The following is a 24,278-nucleotide window of genomic DNA, read 5'->3' as shown; positions in this document are numbered from 1 at the left end:
AATGTTCATATGACGATCATCAAATGGAATTGCCAAGGGCTGCGCGGATCACTAACTAGATCTTGTTTCCGTAGTATTTGTCGTATGTATAATCCTAATATCCTATTTCTAGTAGAAACTCTTAATAAGTATGAAATGGTGTGTGACTTTGCTTTTTCTTTAGGATTCTCTAATGTAATTACAGAACCCCCTCATGGTAGGAGTGGTGGTTTAGCATTACTATGGAAAGACAATGTTTTGGTATCCAAGAACTTTCAGGATGCACGAATCATTGATGTAAACGTTAAGTATTATGGCTTTGAGTTTTATTTGTCTTGTGTCTATGGTCACCCAAATCCAGAATATAGACATGAACTATGGGAACGACTTGAGAATTTATCAACAAACAGAGATGGTTCTTGGGGTTTAATCGGTGATTTTAATGAAATGCTCTCCAACGATGAGAAGGACTTTCCGTGACTTCATACATTTGATGTCTTTTTGTGATCTATCTGACCTTAAGTCTACTGGTGATCGGTTTTCTTGGGTGGGAGAGAGACATATACATACGGTTAAAAGCTGTTTAGACAGAGTCCTAGTGAATTCAGAGTGGTCTGCAACTTTTCCAAGATCAATATCGGAATTTCTCGACTTTAATGGTTCTGATCACAGACCAATACTGCTTCGATTAGGCATACTCAACAACTCCAAAAAAAAAACCTTTTCGTTTCGACAAAAGACTGATACATGTTGCAAGCTTCAAACACTATGTCAGAGAAGGATGGAATTGTGTCAAAATGGAACGACATCACATAATTCTTGATCAAATAAGCCACTGTCGTCGCTATATGGCCAGGTGTAAACGCCAAAACAATTTAAACTCAGCTAAACAGATTGATGCTCTTCAATTTCGTTTAAACACAACAATGAGCAGTTTGCAGAGATCAGATAGAGACTTAATCCCCCGTCTACGACAAGAATTGGCATCAACATACAAAAATGAGGAGATTTATTGGAAACAAAAGAGTAGAAATCTTTGGTTACAAGTTGGAGATAGAAATACGAAATTTTTTGCATGCTTGTACTAAAAACAGATTTGCTCAAAATTTCATCACCTCTATTAAAGATGACCATGGTAATATTTTCAATGGTGAGACTGCTATAGGGATGCATGCTGCAGATTATTTTCAAACCATGTATACCTCCAATCATCATCAAGTTTCTCCAATGGACTTTGCTGACTTCTGTCCTACGGTTACAAATGAGATCAATGAAGAACTAACGAAAGATTTCACAGATGAGGAAATATTTAAACCTCTCTCACATATTGGCGATGATAAAGCACCAAGCCCTGATGGGCTAACAGCTCGATTCTATAAAGAATGTTGGGATGTTGTGGGAGGAGATGTCACCAGGGAAGTAAAACAATTTTTCAACACCTCAGTATTGAGACTTGGCCTCAACAACACGAATATATGTATGATTCCAAAGATTATTGAACCAGTAACTCTTTCTGATTACCGTCCTATTGGACTGTGTAATGTTATATACAAGATTATCTCAAAATGCTTGGTGAGTCGGCTTAAACGCCATCTGGATTCTATTGTTTCTGACTCTCAAGCTGCATTCATCCATGGTCGTTTGGTAACGGATAATATCTTAATAGCTCATGAGATAATGCATTCCCTAAAGGTGAGAAAAAGAGTTTCTCAAACATACATGGCAATCAAGACTGATGTTAGTAAAGCTTATGACAGAGTCGAATGAGATTTCTTGGAGACTACCATGAAGCTCTTTGGTTTGTCACCAAAATGGATCAAATGGATAATGGCTATGGTCAAATCAGTTGAATATGCGGTTTTAGTTAATGGAACTTCAACAGGGAGAATACTTCCGGAACGTGGAATTAGACAAGGTGACCCTTTGTCACCTTATATGTTTATCCTGTGTGCTGATATTCTGAGTCACTTAATTAAATCTCAAGTCTCATCCGGACACATACAAGGAATCAAAATCGGTAATGGTGCTCCTACCATAACTCATTTACAATTTGTTGATGACAGTCTTTTCTTTTGTCGTGCAAATAATCAAAATTGTCAAGCTTTAAAAGATGTGTTTGATGTATACAAGTATTATTCGGGTCAGAAGATCAATACCTCCAAATCTCTAATAACCTTTGGCTCTCAGGTTTATGGACACCGTTAAAACGCTATGAAAGGAATATTGCAGATATCAAATCAAGGAGGAGGGGGAAAGTATCTTGGACTTCCTGAACAATTTGGTAGGAAGAAGAAGGAAATGTTTGATTACATTGTTGAACGTGTACGCCAACGAACTTCTAACTGGAGTGCTAAGTTTCTTTCGCCAGCCGGTAAAGAAGTGCTATTGAAATCAGTGGCTGCAGCTATGCCTGTTTACGCAATGTCATGCTTTACCCCTTGGCCTAATTGCTGAACTTGATACAATTTTAATGAGGTTTTGGTGGAAGAAGAGCACAAATACGAATGGTATACCATGGATAGCTTGGAAACGACTCCAATATTCCAAGAAAGAAGGTGGTCTCAGTTTCCGAGACTTAGCAAAGTTTAATGATTTCTTATTAGCTAAACAGGCTTGGCGGATCATCAGATATCCAAAAACCTTGTTTGCCAAGGTAATGAAAGCAAGATATTTCCAAGGGGATTCAATACTTGATGCCACACCAAATAAATTGCAGTCTTTTGGATACTTACAGGTCTCGAGTTACTTAAAAAAGGTTATAGATTTATAGTTGGAAATGGTTCGAGTATTCGTGTAAACGTGGACAATGTTATTGCTGATCACCCTCCTCGTCCTGTTTCCTCTACCAACAACACTGCAAATGGTCTGATTTCGGATTTAATACAACATAACAGATAAACCTCTGAATGGAACTTGCAAGCTATTGAAGAAACTATCATACCGGATGACATCGAGGACCTTACCAGACTATACATCCCCATCTCACAACAAGAAGATAAATTGATTTGGAACTATAACAGATCAGGTGAGTATACTGTTCGCTCTGGATACTGGTTGGCCACTCATGACCCCTTCGCTAATGTTCCTGCTCCAGTTTTACCACATGGTTCCATAGAACTCAAAATTAAGATTTGGAAGTTGAAGATCGTACCTAAAATTAAACAATTTATTTGGAATGTTCTATCCCGGTCGGTGGGAACTGCAACAAGACTAGTTACTTGTGGTGTAGCTATAGAGAAAATTTGTCAACGATGTAAGGGATCGGACGAGACAATAAACCACACTCTCTTCACCTGCCCTTCATCCCAATTAGTTTGGACTACAACAAATATTCCTTTTCCCTCTGCCTTTCATACAACTGAAACGGAAACTAACATCTCTCTTTTGCTAGAGGTGTTCAATGATAATTCATGCTCACAGGAACTGCAACTATTACCCTTCTGGCTTATATGGAGTATTTGGAAATCGCGGAACAACTTTATTTTTAACCATGCTATAGAAGATCCTCAACAAATCTACATCCAAGCCAAAGGAGATGTTTGGGAATGGATCAACGCCACAAGTGATAACACAAGAGTCCTTTCTACATCACCATAAACAGTTCAACATCATTGGAAACACCCTCAATATCCTTCTGTAAAATGCAACTTTGATGCTAGTTTCTCTACTGTATCACATAAATCTGTAGGAGGTTGGATTATTCGAGATTCTTCTGGTCTTGAAACAGCATGGGGTTCAGGTGTTCTTAGAGCTGCACAGTCGCCTTTGGAAGCGGAAGCGGAAGCTTTATTATTCGCAATGCAACAAACATTACATAAAGGTTTTAATAATGTATGTTTTGAGGGTGATTGTAAAGTTTTGATCGACGTTATCAATAGTTCAGTGATGGATATCTCCATCCATAGTCTACTCCAAGATATTATTTCCTGTATGAGACATTTCAGATGGGTCTCCTTTGCATACTCTCATCGTACTACTAATAAAGTTGCACACTTATTGGCAAAACTAGAATGTATAAATTATGATTTCTATTCTGCTTGTATCAATCCACCTAGTTGGATGTTGGAAACTTTGTATGTTGACAGATTTTATAATTAATAAAGTTAATTTTGCTGAAAAAAAAACATAATACTAAAAATCATTACATAAACTTAATACTAAACATAAACAAAAATAATATTCGTCTTTCAAACCCAAAAAAAAAGTGCTAACCTATAAATTCTGGAAGAAACTAATTTTTCATATTGCAAAATCATAACTGATTTTTCTTATATATACATGACATAATTTACAATGGCAAATAAACTAATTTATTTTCATATTGCAAAAAAAAAAAAAAAACTCAATTTTGGAAAGAAAAATGGAAAACTCGAATTTGAAAAATAGAAAATCCAAACTAATTGTTTTATTTAAGGTTTTTTCCTGTATTGTTATAATATTTTATTTGGTTTATTAATATTAGGGGTTATTTGACACTTTTTTAAAAATATGTCAGGGTTTTTGTGGGTTTAAAATTCCACAAACAAAAAGTTTGGGTTTTAAAAATGTTTTTAGAAAATGTGAGGGGTTTTTTTCATTGTATCTCTCTCTCATGTTTGGTTTCTCCGACAGACTTGGAATTGGGAAATCACAGTGATGATCAAGACTTTGTCTGTGGCTTCTGCTCGCATCTTCTTCTTCTCCAAATCCTCTCTAGCCTTTGTTAGTCGCTTCTCCTCTAAGCTCTCTTCATCGCATCGCCGGAAGTTCACTACTGCGATGGCTAGTGGTGGAAGGGACGAGTTCGTGAAAGGAAACGTATATCCAAATGGCGTTGCTTTAATCACTCTTGATCGACCTAAAGCTCTCAACGCCATGAATCTAGGTATGTTCGTTTAAGAAAGACTTAAGCTTTTTTATGAAATGAGTAAGTTCAATCATTAAAGAAACGAAATTTTTGTAGAAATGGATTTAAAGTACAAGAGCTTGCTTGATGAGTGGGAATCTGATCCTAGAGTCAAATGTGTTATCGTCCAAGGCAGCACTCCTCGGGCCTTTTGTGCCGGTAAAAAAATAATCTTTTTGTTGTTGTGTTGATAGATATGTGGATTCTGGTTTTTAAGATTGTAGGATCCAAATTGTGGGATGTACAATGAATCTTATAGAAAGCAAAAGCTAAGTGTGCTGTTTTTTGCTTTTTGTGGGGTTTTTAGGTTTCATTTTCTTGCATCAAAGGTGTTCTCTTTTATCTAACTGGATAGAATTTTAGTAATAATGGGTCTTAGTTTATCTGCAGGTGGTGATGTGAAGCAGATTACAACCAAGAATCAAATGTCAGATATGATACAGGTCTGTTTGTGCTATTTTAGTCTATTAGTTTGATCAAGTTAAACTATGTGGTAACAATCTTTAGAGAACAAGGATTTACACCATGCTTGATTACCCTCCAAGATGTATGTTTCTTATTTATATGGTAACAACTCTAACTTTGCTTCCTTTTAGGTGTTTACAGCTGAGTATTCACTGATATGCAAGATTGCTGGATATAAAAAACCATACGTTTCTTTAATGGATGGCATAACAATGGGATTTGGCCTTGGTCTTTCTGGACATGGGCGCTACCGAGTGATAACAGAGGTTCTCATAGTAAATCCTCGTTCTGTACTTATATGTGGATAACATATATCATGCATTTCTTACCTCCTGTCATTGTTTTGTTATCCATTTTAAGAGGACGGTCCTCGCAATGCCAGAGAATGGAATCGGGTTGTTTCCAGATGTTGGTTTTTCATATATAGCAGCTCATAGCCCTGGCGAAGGATCTGTTGGTATGTTCAACTCCTAGATTCCTAATAGTTCCTCCCAAGTTTTGCTTTCAGTCAGATTTGTTGTCACCTGGTCATTATGTTCACGTATGTATGTTTTTATATTGCATAACAAATGATGTTGTGTCATTCTCTACCAGCAACGTTTTCAACCTTCAAATTCTGCAGGTGCTTACCTTGGTATGACTGGGAGAAGAGTTTCCACACCTTCAGATGCATTGTTTGTGGGTCTTGGGACACATTATGTACCATCTGGAAAGCTAGGTTCACTCAAAGAAGCCATTTTGTCGGCTGACCTGTAAGCCCTTACAGACTACTTTGTTCTGACATATTTCGATCGATTTCATGTGCATATTTCAGATATAGAAGCTTTTTGGTATTACTCTGTTTAGTTTCTCAGAAAGCATATGTGTTGGTAATACAGTTCCAAGGATCCCCATCAAGACATCCAATCAACTTTATCAAATTATAGCAGTGATCCTGAATCTGAATCCCAGCTCAAAGTGCTTTTGCCTCAGATAAAATCAGCTTTTAGTACAAGTAAGTCTGTTAAGGAAACAATCCAAGAGCTGAAGAAGTACCAGCAGAGCAGTGAAGCTTCAGGTATTATACTCATTACTATTTTAAGGTTTCGATGAAGATCTATTTGGTTCCATGCTCTCTTAGTGATTTTTATGTAGAGATACCTAACCCTTAGTGCGTGTGTGGTGTCTATAACAACGACTACACTTCGAGATAATAATAAGACTTCTCTCTTTTTCTTTAGTAGTGGTCACTTTGACTTTCTGAAGGATCTAGCTGAAGCGTAGATGGATACATAAATTGAATTTGGTATCCTGCCTCTGAGAAATTTGGACATGATGTTTATGTACAGTTGCAGAGTGGGCTAATGAAGCACTCGAAGGCCTTGTAAAAGGGGCACCGTTTTCTCTTCACCTAACGCATAAGTACTTCTCGAAAGTTGTTTGTGCCAAGGGAATGACTGACAACGGGATGTCAACGGTGAGTCCAAACTCTTTGTTTCCAATTACGTTACAACTTTTCACAACAAGTAATATACTTCACTAGTAATAAGTTTTCACTAGTAATAACTTAAAACTTTTCTTTCCATCTTGAAGCTTAATGGTGTGATGAAAACTGAGTACCGTATTGCTTTAAGATCTGCTTTGCGCGGTGATTTCACTGAAGGTGTTAGAGCAGTCTTGATTGACAAAGACCAGGTTTTGTTCATTGCCACTCAAGATTTATTCAGTTAATTGTGTCACATGATTATTGTGTGCTTTCTCATTTTAGGGAAGTTGTCTTTGACGATCAGAGTTTATAATTCTAGACATGTCACAGTCACTTTTTGGCCTCTGTTGTCTCTGTATTGCCTTGTTATAAGCTATCATTCATGAGTGGTTTTTTCTCGCAGAATCCAAAATGGAAACCAGCAAGCGTAGACGAGGTAGATGAATCAGAAGTGAATTCTCTCTTTAAGCCATTAAGTCCTGAACTTGAAGAGCTAAACGTATGAAAAGCTACTTACCAAACCACGGAATAAATTTGCTTGTTGGATTATAGTGCTGCAGAATTTATCCCATCTATGTATCATTTTTTCAAGTCGTCGAATTGATGAATATACAACAGAAATCATTATTTTCTAATAAAGTCGTCTCTCTTTAGTCTTTACAGCATAGAGTAGAGTGCTACAATCAATTCATACGTTTACAACTTTACATGATCCTAGCTATATTTTCTAAGGGATATTTTTTCTCTGAAGTTCATTACTCATAATTCAATAGGAAATGATACAAACCAAATAAAAAATAGTACATGATGTAATAAATAAAGTACAAATGGAATCAGAAACATACCTAATGGCAGGCAAGAGAAGTGGTAGTGAAAAGAGAAGCAGAATCACAAATAAAATTGTTTGTAGAACTTAAAAAGAAATTTTACATGGACGTGACATTATATTTTATCTCCATTAATCTGAACAGAGCATAAGATCCCTTTTTTCTCTTATAGTCTTTACATGTCAATAGGATACGACAGAAAAAAAAAGAACCATGTTGAAACTCTTTCAAAATCAATTTTTTTACGCCACGAAGAAGAGGAAAATCATGAGAAATGCAATGAGTACGAAGAAAATTTTCATCATCAGCCATCGGTTTGACGATATGCTGTTGAGATACCTGGCCAGTTGGCTCTGTGCTCCTTCCACATTCGCTAATGTATCTTCCATGTTTTGATCGATCCTGTACAAACCATCAGCATATCATATTATACTTCCTTTCCAAAAAAATGTGTGAAATGAATCATAAAACAGTTGAAACGTTTTGGTGTTTTCCTCATGAGGAAGACGAACCTGATAGCAATCTCCCCTTGCTGAGAAACCATGGTTGCTAGTTGTGTAAAGATACTGCCTAGCTCGTGGATTGTTGATTCGACGTTGTGTAGAGCTTCAGCTCGGCTCTGCATATATGTGTCCTGCAATGGGACCATCTGTTGCTGCTGCTGTTGTTGTTGTTGTTGACTCTGCTGCAACAATGGTGAAGATTCGGCCTCTCCCTGCTTCCTGTTAATGTAGAGATTATAAACGATCTTGAGTTCTTGACAAGCCAAATTCTATAATGAGCAAAGACTGACTTTGTACAGATAAGATTCTAGTAAATACAACAGCAAATTTCTGATTCCCATTAGACAAAATTCTTTACCAGATTTCAAGAGGTAATATTAATAGTAGTTTACCATGGGACTAACTGAGATGACGATGAAGAAGCCCCATTTGCCCATGGAAGAGGAGCAGATTCACTAGCAGCAGCCTTAGCAGCCAAAGGGCGCTGGCGAACGAATGGGTTTGTTGATTCTTTTGAAGCGTTTGAAGAGAAGAGTTGCCTTCGATTTTCATGGATCTTCATGTTCTGCAACACCAGACAAGTAAATAAATAGCTCAGTCTATAGCATCATTACACTAGCAAAAAGGTGTAAGAAATCCAAGGAAACAAAGAACGAACCTCGGTTCTCATGGTAAGAACATCCTTAAACTCTTTGGTAGTATCCATCAGACGATTCTTTAAATCGTCAACAACAGTTGCTGAGAAGTTAGCTTTGTCCCTATCTCTAGAGCTGTTCCCTTCATCATTCTGAGAGCTCTGGAACACTTGAAGGTCGACCAGAGCAGTATTTAGAGCAGAGATCTCTTGCTTGACGACTACTGTAAGCTCTTGTATCTCCCGAGTCGGATCATCAAATACTGATGTCTTCTTTGCAACTGATTTTGCAACAAAAATCACAAAGTTAATGAAAACATTCTGAAGTATTCTTGAGAAATTCTCACACCATTCCTACTACTAGCCATGGTGGTCTCAATCTAGCTTTTGCTACCATAATCTAAGCAAAAATCATATCTCCTCCTACGATTCAGATAAGCTATATTCGTTTCAAAGGACTATTTCTAACACCTTAAGCTAAAGCCGTACACGAAGATTAACTAATCCAGATTCACAAGATCCCACTCTAAATTTCAAATTGAACAACTTACGTTTCGCAAGCTTCGCCAGTTTCTGCGACGTTTGATGAATAGCTATACCAATCTGACCAGCTCTCTTGTTGAACTCAGATCGTTTATTCAGATCCTCTCTTCTCACACCATCGTTCCAATTATTACCACCGTACGGTGCATTATTCGCCGCCGGAGCAATCGATCCCCTCCCGCTCTCCACAATTTTGAAAAACTCGGCCGTCCGATCTCGATACGACGATTGCCCATGCCTCACCGACATTGTTCTTCGTCCTCAGAGAAGCTTCGGATCTGGTCTCTTCTCAGAAGCAAAATCAAACAGAAACGTAGAGATTCAAACGAATTTGATGGATTCGAATCTGATGATTTGATACAGAGTCACGCAAATCGCAATGGTATCCCTATAGAGGAATCGTGAACAAAAGCCAAAAAAAAAAAAAAAAAAAACTTAACCAAAATCAGAAGGAGAAGAGCTTAAACCGATCAAACGCGTTGGCAATGATAATATTTCTCCTTTTTTGTTTGTTTTGTCCATTGTGTTTCTGAAATGTCAAATTTTGGCCCAATATTATTATTTGTTTCAAAAGCGTTACAAAATCAAATGTTTCGAAAATTTTAAAACTCCGGTTAAACTGATCCGCTTATGGAACCTAAACCCGGCGATAAAACGATTCTATAAAATTTTGTAAATTCAATTAATATATTTTATAAAATAATATATATGTTCTGAAATGAACATAAATTTTCATTTTCGTAATATATATTATGCTCTAAATAATATAATTGGTTAAAAAGTATGACAGTTTTAAACAAAATTTTAAATACCATTATTTTGAAATTACTAACATATCATATAATGTAAATACATATATTTATAAAATAAAAACACATAATTTTCAACGAAAAAATGGAAACAAGAGCTGATATAATAGAAGCTTTAGAAATGTAATAAAAAAAAGATGTACAGTAAATAGAAAAAATAAAATGTGTTTATTTATATAAAATAAATACCTTTAAAGTTTGGACGTAGAAGATGAAAAGGAAAGAGGACGGCATAAACATTTTGATTATCTATTGAGATATTTTGTAGAAAAGATAAAAGAACATTTTGATGTATATAAAAAAAATGTGTTTAATTTATGAAAAGATCTTTCATAGAGAAGATGATTGTAAATAATAGAAATTTTAATTATTGGTTTTGTACAAAATTGAAAAGAAACAATAAAAAAGTAAATGATTTTTGAATCATTATTCTGTTAATCAAAATTTAATTGGTATGTATAAGAAAGAGTGAACACCATAAAAAAAAGCAGTAGAGGAGTGGTTTTGATTTTTGAATGAGAGAGCAGAAATAAGCAGTTGACCTTTAAATATAGGCTCTGATTGGTAACGACTGTTACTTTTGTCTGTAAAGACTTTTACTTTAAAATTTTAGCTACAGAGAATTTGGTTTTAGATGCTTTGACTGTAAAAACTTTAACTGTTAAAATCTGATTGTTTACCAAAAACTTCAAAAGTTGTGACTGTTATTTTTATTATTATTATAAATATTAATAATAAGTAAATATTATTTCATAAATCAATTCATATAACACTTTAATCAATTCATATACCAATAGTCAATATAAAATTTCGCTAACAATATTCTGATTTTTATTTTGTTTTGGTGATTATTCTGGCAAATATCAATAGTATTTTTTAATTGTTTTGAATGTTTTTTTCCAATTGAGTAGTTATATGAGTAGTCAAAAATCTATTAACCACTAATCAATGCATTGCTTGAATGTTATTCTCTTATTAATCATGAATTTCATAAACTCTTTTATAGTATTATTAGTGATGATGATGAAAAAATAAAATTTATTATTGAAATGGATCTTAAAAGAAAGAGAAAAAAATGAGAATAATTCATTTATAAAAATAAAAGATGAAAAGTATTTAGATATACTTTTGTAGAGCTTTTAAATATAAAAGGGAGAAAAAAAATACTTTAAAAATTGTTTAGTTTTAAAGCATGAATTTGATGCTTTAAAAGAAAAAGGAAAACAAGGAAGAGAAAAAAAAAAGTGACTTTTAAAACTTTAAAAAAATTAAAAGCCAAAAAAGTCTGATTGGCAAAAAAATGGCTGTCAATGCTTTAAACATTTTTAAAGTTTTAAAAGTCACTTACCAATCAGGGCCATAGTCCTCATGTTATTAAGACACATTCAATAATTTTTTTGTTCCAAAGGGTAAAAACAGATCAAGCAGTACAAATCATATATTAACTGTAAATTATTTTAAAATACACAAAATTCAGTAAATTTATTTTAAAAATAATATAATTATTGTAAGATGAACATAAAATTTTAATTTTTGTAGTATAGACTATTTTCTAAATAATTTCATAATTTGAAAACATTAACACACAAATTATCCAAATACAACACAAATAAAACTTAAAATAGTTAACGAAAAGTATTTTGATTTGCCCATAACAAATCAGCAATATTAGAAAATGAGAAGAATGATGTATTATAAAGAGAACAAAAAAATTAATTGATCTGCATAAATAAATATGATTAGATTAAAAAAACTGTTAACGAGTTATACAGTATTTCTCCTGTATTTATTGCTAGAAGAATAAAATTGAACTGTGGGAAGTTTTCATGTATTAGTTTACAAAAAAAATAAAACTTAAGTATGTCTTTTTGGCAGAACAACTACATACATGGGTCTATTGTTTTTTTTTTCAATCTCTCCATTCAATGTCTATAATTTTAAATTTTAATACAGATAAACTGCACACAGTTCATAACTTCTTGTTTTTGTGTGGTAAATGTAGAAAAAATACATTGTGTTTGTACATATCAATTAAATCAAATATATTTTAATTTTACTTTATAATGTAGTATTATTTTCATTTCTCTATTTATTATTTATTATTTTAAATGTGTTATGAACTCATAAATTTTAATTATAAAATATATATATATATATTAAAATCCTCGTTATGCGACGTTTCGAGATATCTCTGGGTCTCCGGCAAACCTTTTCTTTCTAACTGCTTTCCGCCCGACGTCGACTTCATTAACGCCGGTCGGTGTTTTCCCTTTATTTGTAGTTTCAATTCTCTGTTTTAATTTATAAAATCCTTAATAAGTTGGCCAATAATTTCTCCAATTTCAGTGTTCTTCTTGTTTCTGTTCTTTATAACTTTTCTCTCCTTCGGGATGAGTTTCATTCCGACCATAATCCGACGAGTTCTTCGGTGGTGTGTCGATGTCTTTCCGCTGAAGGTTTCTTCATGTGGTTTTCCTTGTTCGTCGATTGAAATCGATCTTCAACAGTGTTGTCTTTGCTTCGGCATGAAATGCTTTTTGAAAGATGTTTTTCAATCCCAGATCTGGGATCCCCGCGACTCAAATGTTGGATCAGATGATGGTAATAATCAATCACATCTTAGCAGTAAACTTCTTCTCTATCTCTATTCAGCGGTTATGGTCATCTTACTCTCACTCCTAAATTCGGGGACAAAATTGGATGTTGATGGCTTTTGATATTGGCGCTCCACAAAATTTGCTCTGTTGATTGGTCTTTGTGGATGTGATGACATTTTCTTTGGATCAAATGATAGAGTAACGGTTAATGTGTGATGGAATATGGTTTTTGTGGTCTGGTTTTTTCATCTTGCAAAGATGGATTATTCATCAGATGGCTCAAATCGGAGGAAAGCTATTCTATCTCATGTGTTTGGTGTGTCTGTTGGTTATTAATCATTATATGTTGTGGAACATACTTTCAAATACGACCATGTGTTCTTGGAGATTGAAGTTATCTACGGGAACTATTCACATATGGCCATTGAAGAATATCAACAAAGGAATCAAGATTATGGATCTATCATCGGTGATATTTACAACCAAAATAGCACCATCGCCTAATGCAGGAGATGGAAATGTTTGTATGGTTAGCAATGCAACTGATGGATCACAACCCTTTGATTTTCAAAAAAAGGTTTGGTGCTACATAAAAGGAAACATAGCCCAACAAGAAGATCAAAATAGACTGACGAAGACGATGAAGGAAAATAACAGATTGATTAATTTGTTAGCGTGTAAGGCTTATTTGCGACAGAAAGCAAAACATTATTTTACTCTCTTGTTTACTTAGTTACACTTTAATTTTGGTTGTATGGTATGCAGAGCTTCATTTTGTACACTTATTGATACATTTGTATTCTCAATTTCAAATTAATAAAGAATGAAGATGATAAAAAAAATATAATTAATTTATTTAAATCTTACAATATAAGATTCAAAATATGACAATTCAATTTCATAATTACTATAATGTATATATACTTTTTATACTATAAATATTTGATATGCTTTCACCATTCAACATATACTTGAAGCGTTTGAACCGCTTGATCTGCACTTGTACCGCCAAATCTATTTAATTTGTTCTGCTTAAACCGCTTGATCTGCTCTGTCCGATAAACTGTCTTCATTCGGAACCTATATTTACCACATAATGACAAAAAAATCTTATTTGTATTCAGATTTCTTGAATTAATTTTAAAACTACAAAAATATTTGTGTGCATTTTTTTGTATTAATTGTAATTGTACAAAACCGCACATTCTACACTAAACACGAAAAACACCAACCTTTGGTGTACTCAGATTCTTTGTATATCATTTCTGGTTGCATTGGTCGGGAATCATCATCTTCCGCAACGTTATTATCATCTGTATCCTGCAAATTCAAACATAAATGAATTAGATTCTTAATTCCACTTGAACCAGTTGAACCGAGTTCAACTAGTTGAACCAATTCGACTGCTAATCTTCAGTTTCTCCTAATCCTAATAATCAGATCCATTCTAATCAGGAAATCCTAAATTAACAAATGTATGTACCTTTACAGTTTCCTCTGCTTCACTAACGGCTTCTGTTGCTTCGGTTATCAAGGTTATCGCCAATTGTAACCCTTCCTTGGTTGGCACCATCTCGGTTCTTGGAACAACATAATCGTCCTCGACATCCTCTGCTTGTGTCGGATTTTCTTTTGCAGGTTCACTCGTGGAACCATCTTTTGGTTCTGTCGGCTCGGTGGTTTCTGTTCGATCCTTACGAAGATTGGCAGTCGAATCGTATTCTCCATTTCCACGTGCATTAGCCATTACTACCAATGACGATGGAACTTGAATGGCGGATCCACGGATCGAAAACAGAAAGGAAAAGGAACGCCGCGGTGGGATGATTGGTATCTTCCTTTTACCTCGACGGCGATGGGGCGAGAGAAACAAATAAAATTAGGTAAACTTATGTGTTTACTTTTAGGGTAAATAACCATCAATAGGAGGATGGATCCGAATTGATATATGTTTTTGGGTCGGATATAGGCTTGGATCGGATTCTTTGGTTGGGCTTGTAGTTTCTTGATTTTTGTTAAGTTTTTTTGTCTTTTCATAATTTTTAGCCATTAAAAATATTCATCCGGAAATTAATTATTAGAGCACTGACATTCTAGATTTTTTTTGCCCCGATTGTGGCTTTCCAGACATTGTTATTGCATTTTGTATGCTACTCCATTCAATGCCTAAATGATGTCTTTATGACAAAACAACTGCATACATGTGTCCATTGTCTTTTTTTTTTTTTTTTCAATTTCTATTCAATGTAATTTTAAGAATTAAGGCAGCTAAACTACACAGTTCAATTTTTTTTTTTTTGTGTGTGTGTGTTAAGTGTAGAAGAAATGCATGCACATCTTCTACACAACTTTTTTTTATGATGTTCACCTTTTTTATGCATACCAATTAAATCAAACATATTTTACTTTTTCTTTGTATTGTACGATTATTTTTATTTCTCTAGCTGTGAAAGTTCCTTTGAATTTTAATTATTATATATTTATAATTTATTTAAAAATTATTATATAAGATTCAAAATAAAACATTTCAATTTCATAATTACTATAATGTTCAAATACTTTATATACTATAAATATTTGATTTGCTTTCACTATTCAACATATACTTGAGTGTTTGAACCGCTTGATCTGCACTTATACCGCTAAATCTGTTTAATTAGTTTTTGCTCTGCTTAAACCGTTTGATCTGCTCTATCTGATAAAAAAATTTAATTTGAAACCTGTATTTACCACAATATGACAAAAACTCTTATTTGTGTGCAGTTTTCTTGTATTAATTTTAATAATACAAAAATAAAAAACATAAAACACCAACCCATCGGCACTCTACCTAAGATATCTTTCCACATTGATATGAGAATACTCTGTCTACTATCTTGGTACTACAACTTGTACCCTTATTACCATACATGCCACACTTACCAGTCCGTAAAATCTCTTCTCTTTATAATTACGCAATCTATATTAAATTTCCGTTTTTGTTTTACATTAAAAAGGAAACAAGATAATATTATTTTATTTTCCTCTTTTCTACTTTTTGAAATAATTGTAATTTGAATGAATTGTACTATCATATATGTATGTTCTGAATTTCTATACTTTGAATAAAGACTCTGAAAGATGAGTTGAATCCGAAATATCTATCTTATCTATAAAAATACAATATTGTGGTTTATAAACATCTTTTTATTCATCAGCACCTACATATACGATAATAGACATATATAAGCCAAATAAATTTTTTATTAGACAAATAAATATATATATTTTATTACACAAACCAATCGATTATGTTTTTATGTTAAAGTCCACTTTCATGTTAAAGACATAGGGGGATGCATTGAAATGGGTATTTTGGAAGATTTCATATGATTTTAAAAATCACTTGTTATTCAACTAAGGGTTTTAAATATTCTACTCAAATCATGTGTTATTGAACTTGAGATTTTGTAAAAAAAATTCAAATCATTTACAATCCTTTGTTATCCAATCAACAATTTCTTAAAATCACATTAAATCTTCTGTTATTCAAAAATTCACAAATCTTTTGTTAAATTTTAAAAAACTGATTTTGGGAGACTTTTGATGTTTTTTTAGTTGAACAAATAGGATGAGAAAATCACACCTCTAGAGGTGTGATTTGGAGAGATTTTTAAAGAAAAAAAAGTTCACGTAAATGAGGAAGAGGAAGGTTTTTGTTAAATCAATAACCATTGATTACAGATCTCTGAGAAAGCTAATTGAAATAAATCATGGGGAAGCACGACCATATCAACACAGTGTAGGACATGCATCAACATTGGTCAACGCCGGATTCTCACCAACAAAACACTGGAGTTAAATGTTTATGGTGTTGTACACATAATCTATATTTGTTTATGCATGTCCTTATGTGATGTCTAGGGATGTTAAAATGGGTAAACCCACCCCATTTAAACTCATCCCATTTAAACCACCCCATTTAAGTATAAACCCATTTCAACCCAGATATATTTGAAACCCATTAAACCATACCCATTTAAAGATACATTGCCCCAATAAACATATTAAACCCATTTAAATGTATAACTTAAGTGATAATGTGCAATTTTGTGGCTTTGTAATTTTGGCTACAAAATATTTTGATAACAAAACATGTTTTTAATGAAAGATAAATTAATGTTATTGGCAGGAAAATGAGATTTTACAATTTAACAGAAAAATATAATTTTACATGATCAATATTTAATAAGTATATCAATACAAATGAGTCTAGATGGGTACCCATTTATTTATGAGTCTATTTAATAAATGGGTTTGCTTACCCATGTTAACATCCCTAGTGATGTCAATAGTTTATGTAATTAACAAGACATTTATATTAATTGCATGTGTGGTGATGTGTTGGTGTATACTTCAAGTAGTTGATAATCATTTTTCCTTTTCTTTTTGCTGTCTCTCTATTCAATACCTAAATCGGTTCATATTTTTTTGTCTTTTTTTGTAGTAAGTAGAGAAATTCATGCACAACTCTTTTAACTTTTATATTAATAATATTTAAAGGGCCTCCCACTAATGGGTTCGGCCTTGAAACAAATTACAAAGGTCCGGCAGTTACAAAAAAAAGGAAACGGCGGACATTGCAATCGCCGGGAAAAGCGATCGGATCCTGCTGAATGACCTGAAACAAAAGCTTGAGCAGGAACATCGGTGGTTGCAGGATCCACAGCTTTGCGGCGGATACACCAAATCGAAACCTTTGACATCAACAACTAAACTCTGTCCCTGCTTCTTCTCTGGTGTACCGCCTGACCCGCTACAGATCCTCCGACAAGCTCAAACAATCAATGACAGGCTCTGCGAAGTCAGGTTCCGTGCCTAGCAACCCGCTCACTCAGATCTAACATGTCTCTTCTAACTCCGGCGACCACCGCAACCTCCAGGTAGGTTTGCTTCAATCCGGTCTGGTGGACACAAAATCATGGCGATTTACAGAGGATGATGGCTCAATCCATCTTCCATAACCCGAAATCCACGATAGCCCCTAAGGATGCCAAACATCTAGGTTAACCACCGCAACGATGCAACAATACCCTCCTGCCTTCCTCCGACTTCCGCCGCAACCACAGCTTCTATTAGATGGGTGAACCAAGGGAAAGCTCCACCGCGACCAAACGCGGCTTGCTCTAGAAGCTTCCCAACCTTCCAAAACCGAATCCAAAGCTGCATCAGATGGAAGACAATACCACACCTCTGTTGCCGAATATGCAAACCACCCACCGCTGCCTTCCCTTTGTAGATCCAAGACCCACAGTAAAGCGCCGCCCAACCTTACCTGTCAAAGAAGCCAACCCCGAACCGTAAAGTAACGGCTCAGCTGGACGGAGAGAAGTCAAGATCCAGTGAGAGAAACACCAGATATGACAACCGGAGCTCACCCAAGAGAAGCCACGGCTCTCACTTCTCACCAAAGCCAACAAACCCCTCGGCGAGTCCCAACACACAAAGTCTTCAAACCAGATCTGCCATGACAGCCACGAAATCGATGCCGTCTTCAAGCAAGTCCTTCGAGCCTTCACTAGCAGACACCTCCAAACCAGGACTCTGCTTCACACGCCGAAACATCACCGGAAACCACCGACAAGAGAACCAGAGCAGAGACGAAGAACAACCTTACGAAGGAGCGACGATGACAGTAGAAGCAGGGAAAGCTAAGAAAAAAGGGGGAAGAAGCCCTCTTCGGTGTCGGAAGGGCAACCAGAGAAGCGATAACGCTAGATCTATGTTTAGCTTTCTAGAGAGAAGGAGGAGAGAAAAAGAGGAACTAAAAAATTATGCAGAACTCTTTTACGGTTTTTTTGGATTGATTTCTACGCATTTTTGGTTTATATTTTTATTGGTTTTATACCCTAAGAAACGTGGTAACGGATTGTAAAAATATACTATAAAAACTTTTCATTTTTCCCAAATGAATAAAATACTAACTTCTTCTGAGAGTATTAAATGACATTTTCTGCTGACACATTAGTACCCAACCACCTTTAGCTTTGAAACTCCCGTGTCAATCAATTTTGAGAATTCCCCACCAATAGCAGTAAAAGAAACTTATCTACTAATTTTATATATAGCCCCCTCATATTTTTCATTATTACACTTTACCCCAAATAACCGAAAAACCCTTTTTGTATTAAGTTGTCGAGAAAGTTGAATCGTTACCGCCAAAGGCAAAAGTAGAGAGAGAACCCCAACCCCAAATCATCATGAGCTTCTTCAATCTTCTTCTTCCTCCTTAATCTTCGCCAAATCCAATCTTCTAGGGTTTTCGATTTCTCTCTTCTCTTCTCTTCTCTTCTTCAGCCATGGATATGACTACTTGTGTTGCTAGAAGAACCCGTTCGAGGACTGAATCTTACTTGAACTCGATTCTGAATAAATCAAAGGGGATTTCTGAGTCTGAGGCTACGTTAAATTCTAGGACGGGGAATAAGAGAGGAGTGAGCTTGCGCGATACTTGTTCACCGTCTCCGAGGAAGAAGAAACCGCGGCGGAGGAAGGTGAGTGAGGATGATAACAACGACGACGACGGCGATGTTGAATTTGTCAGAACTGATTATCGTAAGCGAGAAGGTGTGGATGGTGATAACGTTGGTTCTAATTCTGTGGGTTTGGAATCGAAATCGCTTGATTGTGGTGATAGGGTTTGTGATTTTGATTTGGATGATGATGTTGTTTTTGTTGGGACTATCCCTAGAGAGAATGAGCATGATGTAGAGGGTGACAATGTTGGTTCTCCTAGGGTATGTGTGGATGATGAGAAAGGTTCTAGTTTGAATCCTTTATCTCCGGATGGGGATGTTGTTTTTATAAGGACTATCCCTGGAGAGAAGGAACATGTCGAGGATGGCAATGTTGGTTCTAGGGTTTGTGATATTCTTCTGGATGATATTAATTTGAAGGGTGAGGAGAAGTTTTCTGATGTGGAAGGAGGTTCTGTGGAGGAATTAGGGACGGATTCAGGTGACGAAGTTAGTGGTCAAGATAGAGATAGTGATGGTGAAGATGCTGATTCTGACTCATCTGATTACGTGGTGGAAAGTTCAGATTCTTCTTATGTAGATAGCTCTGATGGTGATTTCGTTTGTTCTGAGGATGAAGAGGGTGAAACCAGAGATGTTGCTGCTAAAGAGAAAAAGAGCCCAAGTGAAAAAGTACGCTACCATAAGAAGTCGAGGACTTCTCGTAGGGAGAATAACTTGAATGTATTTCAGCTGCTAGCTAAATCTATTTGGGATGGAAAGAAAGTTTTCGAGGAAGATATCTGCTCTGGGGACGAAACCGTGGACGTTGATTGTAGAGAAGATGCTATAGTAAGGGAGAGCTCAAGTGAAAAGGTAAATGAAGAACAGGGGAAACCAAGGAGACCGAGGAGTTTCCATAGGGTGAAGGAGAAGAACCACTTGAAGGGTGAGAGCTTTGTTGATGGCGAAAAACTATGTGATGGACAAGAGACAATACACTGCTCGACAGAAGATTCACCTCCTTTAATCTTGAGATTTGGCTGCGAGGAGCCGGTGCTTATTGAGAAGACAGATGAGGAGAAAGAATTAGACAGTTTGTGGGAAGATATGGCCGTTGCTCTAACATTGGAAGGAATGGACTCATCTACTCCTGCTAAAGTAAGATATACTTGACCATCTTGTTGCATGCTTTTCGTAGTATTGTTAAACCATGAAATTTAATCACATGCTCTTTGATGTATCAGGTTGGTGATATGTTATGTAGCAAAGAGAGGCACGACTTTGTGCTGGAGGAGGAAATTGGTTTGATATGCCGCCACTGTTCTCATGTGGCCGTCGAGATCAAAGACATCTCACCAGCTATGGTAATTTCCATTGCGCTCGGAAATCCTAGATTGAGTTTTACTATTAGTTGATTTTCTTTTCATATTCGGAGTTTGTAACATGTTCATTTTTTGGCATTGTGCAGGACAAGTATCGTGCTAATATCAGTGACAATAAGAAATGTAGTGAGAAAAAGGGTGACCCTTTATTTAATAGGCTTGAGTTTGATGCTTCAGATCACAGCAGTTATCCCGCCTCTTTGGATAATACAGAAGGAACTGTCTGGCAATACGTCCCTGGCATCAGAGATACTTTGTACCCACACCAACAAGAAGGCTTTGAATTTATTTGGAAGAACTTAGCTGGGACAACAAAACTTGATGAGTTTAACAGCGTAGGGGTTAAGGGAAGCGGTGGATGCATTATTTCTCATAAGGCTGGAACTGGTAAGACACGCTTGACCATCGTTTTTCTTCAGTCGTATCTAGAACGGTTTCCAGATAGCCATCCTGTGGTCATAGCTCCTGCAACTCTAATGCGTACGTGGGAAGAAGAATGCAGGAAATGGAACGCAGATATTCCATTTTTTAACATGAATAGTCGGCAGTTCTCAGGGTATGAGGACGCTTCAGCTGTCGCACGTTTAAATGGAAACAGGCAGCATAATTCCGTCCGTATGGTTAAGTTATATTCGTGGTGGAATAAGAAAAGCATTCTTGGAGTTAGCTACCCTCTGTATGAGAAGCTCGCGGCAGATAAGAACGCTGGAGAAATGCAAGTGTTTAGGAGGATGTTGCTAGAGTTGCCGGGGTTGCTGGTCCTTGACGAGGGCCACACCCCGAGAAACCAGAATAGTCTCATTTGGAAAGTGCTTACTGAAGTCAGAACAGAAAAGCGTATAATTCTTTCAGGGACACTGTTCCAGAATAATTTCAAGGAACTTTCAAATGTCTTATGCCTGGCAAGACCAGCTTTGAAAGATACGCTTTCGTCGATGCTACAGGAACTTAGCAAGCGGAGCCAAGAAGGAGAACACGGAAGGGTGAATGAAGAAATTGGAATTGTGGATCTTAAGGTTAAGATTGCTCCTTTTGTGCATGTCCACGAAGGAAACATCCTTGAAGAAAGCCTTCCAGGTCTAAAAGACTGTGTTGTGGTGTTGAACCCGCCTTTTCAACAGAAGAAAATTCTGGACAGAATTGATACTTCTCAAAACACATTTGAATTTGAGCACAAGCTTTCAGCTGTTTCAGTACACCCATCTCTGTATTTGTGCTGCAATCCGACAAAGAAGGAAGACTTGGTTATTGGGCCAGCAACATTAGGAACTCTGAAGAGGCTTAGACTTGACTATAAGGAAGGTGTGAAAACAAAGTTCCTTATCAACTTCATCCGCATCACTGAAAAAGTGAAAGAGAAAGTGTTGGTGTATAGCCAATACATTGACACTCTAAAGCTGATCATGGAGCAGCTCAGTGCAGAATTTAGCTGGACTGAAGGGGAAGAAATTCTCTTAATGCATGGTAAAGTTGAACAAAGAGAGAGGCAGCAATTGATCAACAACTTCAACAAACAAGACAGTAAATCTAAAGTTCTACTGGCATCAACAAAAGCATGTTCTGAGGGTATCAGTCTTGTTGGCGCTTCAAGAGTTGTGTTTCTTGATGTTGTTTGGAACCCTTCTGTTGAAAGCCAAGCCATAAGTCGAGCTTACAGAATTGGGCAAAAGCGGGCTGTGTTCGTTTACCATCTCATGGTTAAAGATACATCTGAGTGGGACAAGTTCTGTAAGCAAAGTGAGAAATATCGCATATCTGAACTGGTCTTCTCTTCTACCAATGAGAAGGATAAGCCGATTAACAGCGAAGCTGTTTCTGAAGATAGAATCCTCGACGAGATGGTTCGACTCAATAAGCTGAAAGACATCTTTGAGAAGATACTTTATAATCCAAAGGAGTCTGACATGTTTACCAGCATCTTCTGATTGATATATCATTTTCTCTCTGTTAATCCCACTCTGAGATTCTAGGCGTTTATATCAATTATGTTCCCAGCTTTGGAACAGATCACTCTAGCAATATGTAATTTTCTGATTCGATTTCTTCTTATTAATAAAGTTGTGTATTTTCCATCGCCATGCTAATCGAATGGAACAGCAATCTTATGTTTGAAAGATTCTTCTGCAGGAAGTAAAATTTGAGAGATTTACAATAACAGAACCAACAGGTACTTACTACAAGATGGGAAGGACCAACATAACTAAAACCGTGGCTGCGACTCTGGTCAACACTCTTAAAGATCCAGGCTGCAACCTCGGTGAATTTCCTGTATCAATCATTACAGGGAACTCACAAAGTTCATCAGATGGATCTTCGTCTGTGACCAAACCCAACCCCAAGAAATCGCAGTCCCAGGTTTTCTGATCGTGCATCTGATAATACATATTAAAGGCATACGAAGCATTGCCTATAGCAGTAAGATGGTTACAAGAGGATCCATAGCCGAGTGCTGTGCAATCAGATAAGCTACAAGCATAGTCGATGTTATCAGGCAAGTCATCGAGGTTATATGCATTAGGGTCAAGAACACACCAAGTTTTGGGCAGATACTTCACATCTTCCACAGGAACCAAAGGCTTGTCATTGCCTTTACCTGACAAGTCAAGCTCATATTTCGGTCTCCCATCAAACTCAAAGATCCCCCAATGTCTCTCAAACGTCCCTGGCGCAATGCTCTTGGCGTCCTCGTTGATAAGACTGAAAAGGTAAACATCCATGATCACTCCTTTCCTTGCAGGCGTTCCATTTCCAGACATAGCATGCTTTACCATCCCTTGATTAAATCTCTTTGCACTCTTTACATTAGCATTCTTGTCTCCATCCGTGGGCCATCCGACCTCTCCCACGATGATCTTCATCCCCAAGAAGCTATATCTCTCCAAAGCACATATCAAAGTGTCGAGATTTGCATCAAACACATTGGTGTAGACCAAATTTCCATCTCTTAAAGGCTTGTTAGTCCCATCAAAGAAGGCAAAATCCAAAGGGAAGTAAGCATTTCCATAGAGACTAAGAAAAGGGTAGATGTTGACCGTGAAAGGTGAATCATGTGAATACAAGAAATTGATTATCTCAATCGTTGCATCTCTAAGCTCAGGCCTAAAGTCTCCAGTTGATGGAACAGGGTTTGCTTCAGGAGAAAAATAGATGTCTGCGTTGAAAGGAACAGTGACTTTCACAGTTTTCAGATCAGCTTCCTCTAATGCTCGTTGGATGTTGATGAGAGCTGGTAAAGTGAACTCAACGTAAGTTCCATTATACGTCTGAAGGAAAGGCTCGTTTCCAACAGCTATGTACTTGATTTTGACTCCGCCATGGTAAGAATAAGCAGTGACGTTCTCTTCAACCCATGAAGCTGCAACAGCTGTATCTTGAGCCATCTCTTTAAGAAACCGGTTTGGTATTCCTATCATGACTTCGATGTCTGAGCCAATTAGAGCGTCTAAGATGTTTTGGTCGGCTTCAAACAGTTTCAGCTTAGTGAAACCATTGTCTTGTAGCATCTTCACGACATTTTCAGGTGGAAGCTGGTGACTCGCCATTGTTCCCCAGTTCACTCCTACACTACTAGTGTTGCTAGAGGCAACGGAAGTTTGTGAGAAAAGAAAGAAACAGAGAATAATCTGATGAGAAAAGAAGAACATTGTTAACTTTGATCTCTCTTCTGCCATTTTTATTTCTTGAGGAGTCAC

General features: G+C 36.3%; 3 protein-coding genes and 1 pseudogene across 5 annotated transcripts; 2 read left to right on the top strand and 2 right to left on the bottom strand.

Moving 5' to 3' along the window:
- Nucleotides 1-4,536: 4,536 nt before the first annotated feature.
- On the top strand, nt 4,537-7,454 carry LOC104789399 (3-hydroxyisobutyryl-CoA hydrolase-like protein 4, mitochondrial). 3 transcript variants are annotated; one of them, XM_010515102.3, is made up of 10 exons: nt 4,537-4,843; nt 4,922-5,023; nt 5,255-5,307; nt 5,461-5,595; nt 5,690-5,786; nt 5,952-6,081; nt 6,208-6,386; nt 6,658-6,785; nt 6,902-7,003; nt 7,198-7,454. In XM_010515102.3, the coding sequence occupies exons 1-10, from the start codon at nt 4,615-4,617 to the stop codon at nt 7,297-7,299; spliced, it is 1,257 nt and encodes a 418-aa protein (XP_010513404.1). In that variant the 5' UTR covers nt 4,537-4,614; the 3' UTR covers nt 7,300-7,454. The 3 variants fall into 3 exon arrangements, with proteins under 3 accessions (XP_010513404.1, XP_087313608.1, XP_010513410.1); XM_087457482.1 differs by lacking the exon at nt 5,255-5,307 and having other exon boundaries at nt 4,558-4,843; nt 7,198-7,452; XM_010515108.3 differs by lacking the exon at nt 4,922-5,023 and having other exon boundaries at nt 4,560-4,843.
- Nucleotides 7,455-7,682: 228 nt separating this feature from the next.
- On the bottom strand, nt 7,683-9,832 carry LOC104789394 (syntaxin-32). The gene is made up of 5 exons (XM_010515099.3): nt 9,310-9,832; nt 8,783-9,039; nt 8,517-8,689; nt 8,134-8,343; nt 7,683-8,023 (listed from the first exon to the last, which is right to left on the bottom strand). The coding sequence occupies exons 1-5, from the start codon at nt 9,548-9,550 to the stop codon at nt 7,864-7,866; spliced, it is 1,041 nt and encodes a 346-aa protein (XP_010513401.1). The 5' UTR covers nt 9,551-9,832; the 3' UTR covers nt 7,683-7,863.
- A 9,004-nt stretch (nt 9,833-18,836) lies between these two features.
- On the top strand, nt 18,837-22,658 carry LOC104789377 (SNF2 domain-containing protein CLASSY 4-like). The gene is made up of 3 exons (XM_010515087.3): nt 18,837-20,362; nt 20,449-20,568; nt 20,673-22,658. Exons 1-3 carry the CDS (start codon nt 19,046-19,048, stop codon nt 22,509-22,511), a joined length of 3,276 nt encoding a protein of 1,091 aa, XP_010513389.2. The 5' UTR covers nt 18,837-19,045; the 3' UTR covers nt 22,512-22,658.
- Nucleotides 22,659-22,725: 67 nt separating this feature from the next.
- LOC104789385 (glucan endo-1,3-beta-glucosidase 8 pseudogene) lies at nt 22,726-24,278 on the bottom strand (annotated as a pseudogene).

Source organism: Camelina sativa, chromosome 1, assembly GCF_030686135.1.
Source record: "Camelina sativa cultivar CO46 ecotype springtype chromosome 1, ASM3068613v1".
In the NCBI taxonomy this organism is placed as follows: Eukaryota; Viridiplantae; Streptophyta; class Magnoliopsida; order Brassicales; family Brassicaceae; genus Camelina; species Camelina sativa.
The sequence above is the reverse complement of the archived record's forward strand: the minus strand, read 5'-3'. Positions and strand labels throughout refer to the sequence as shown.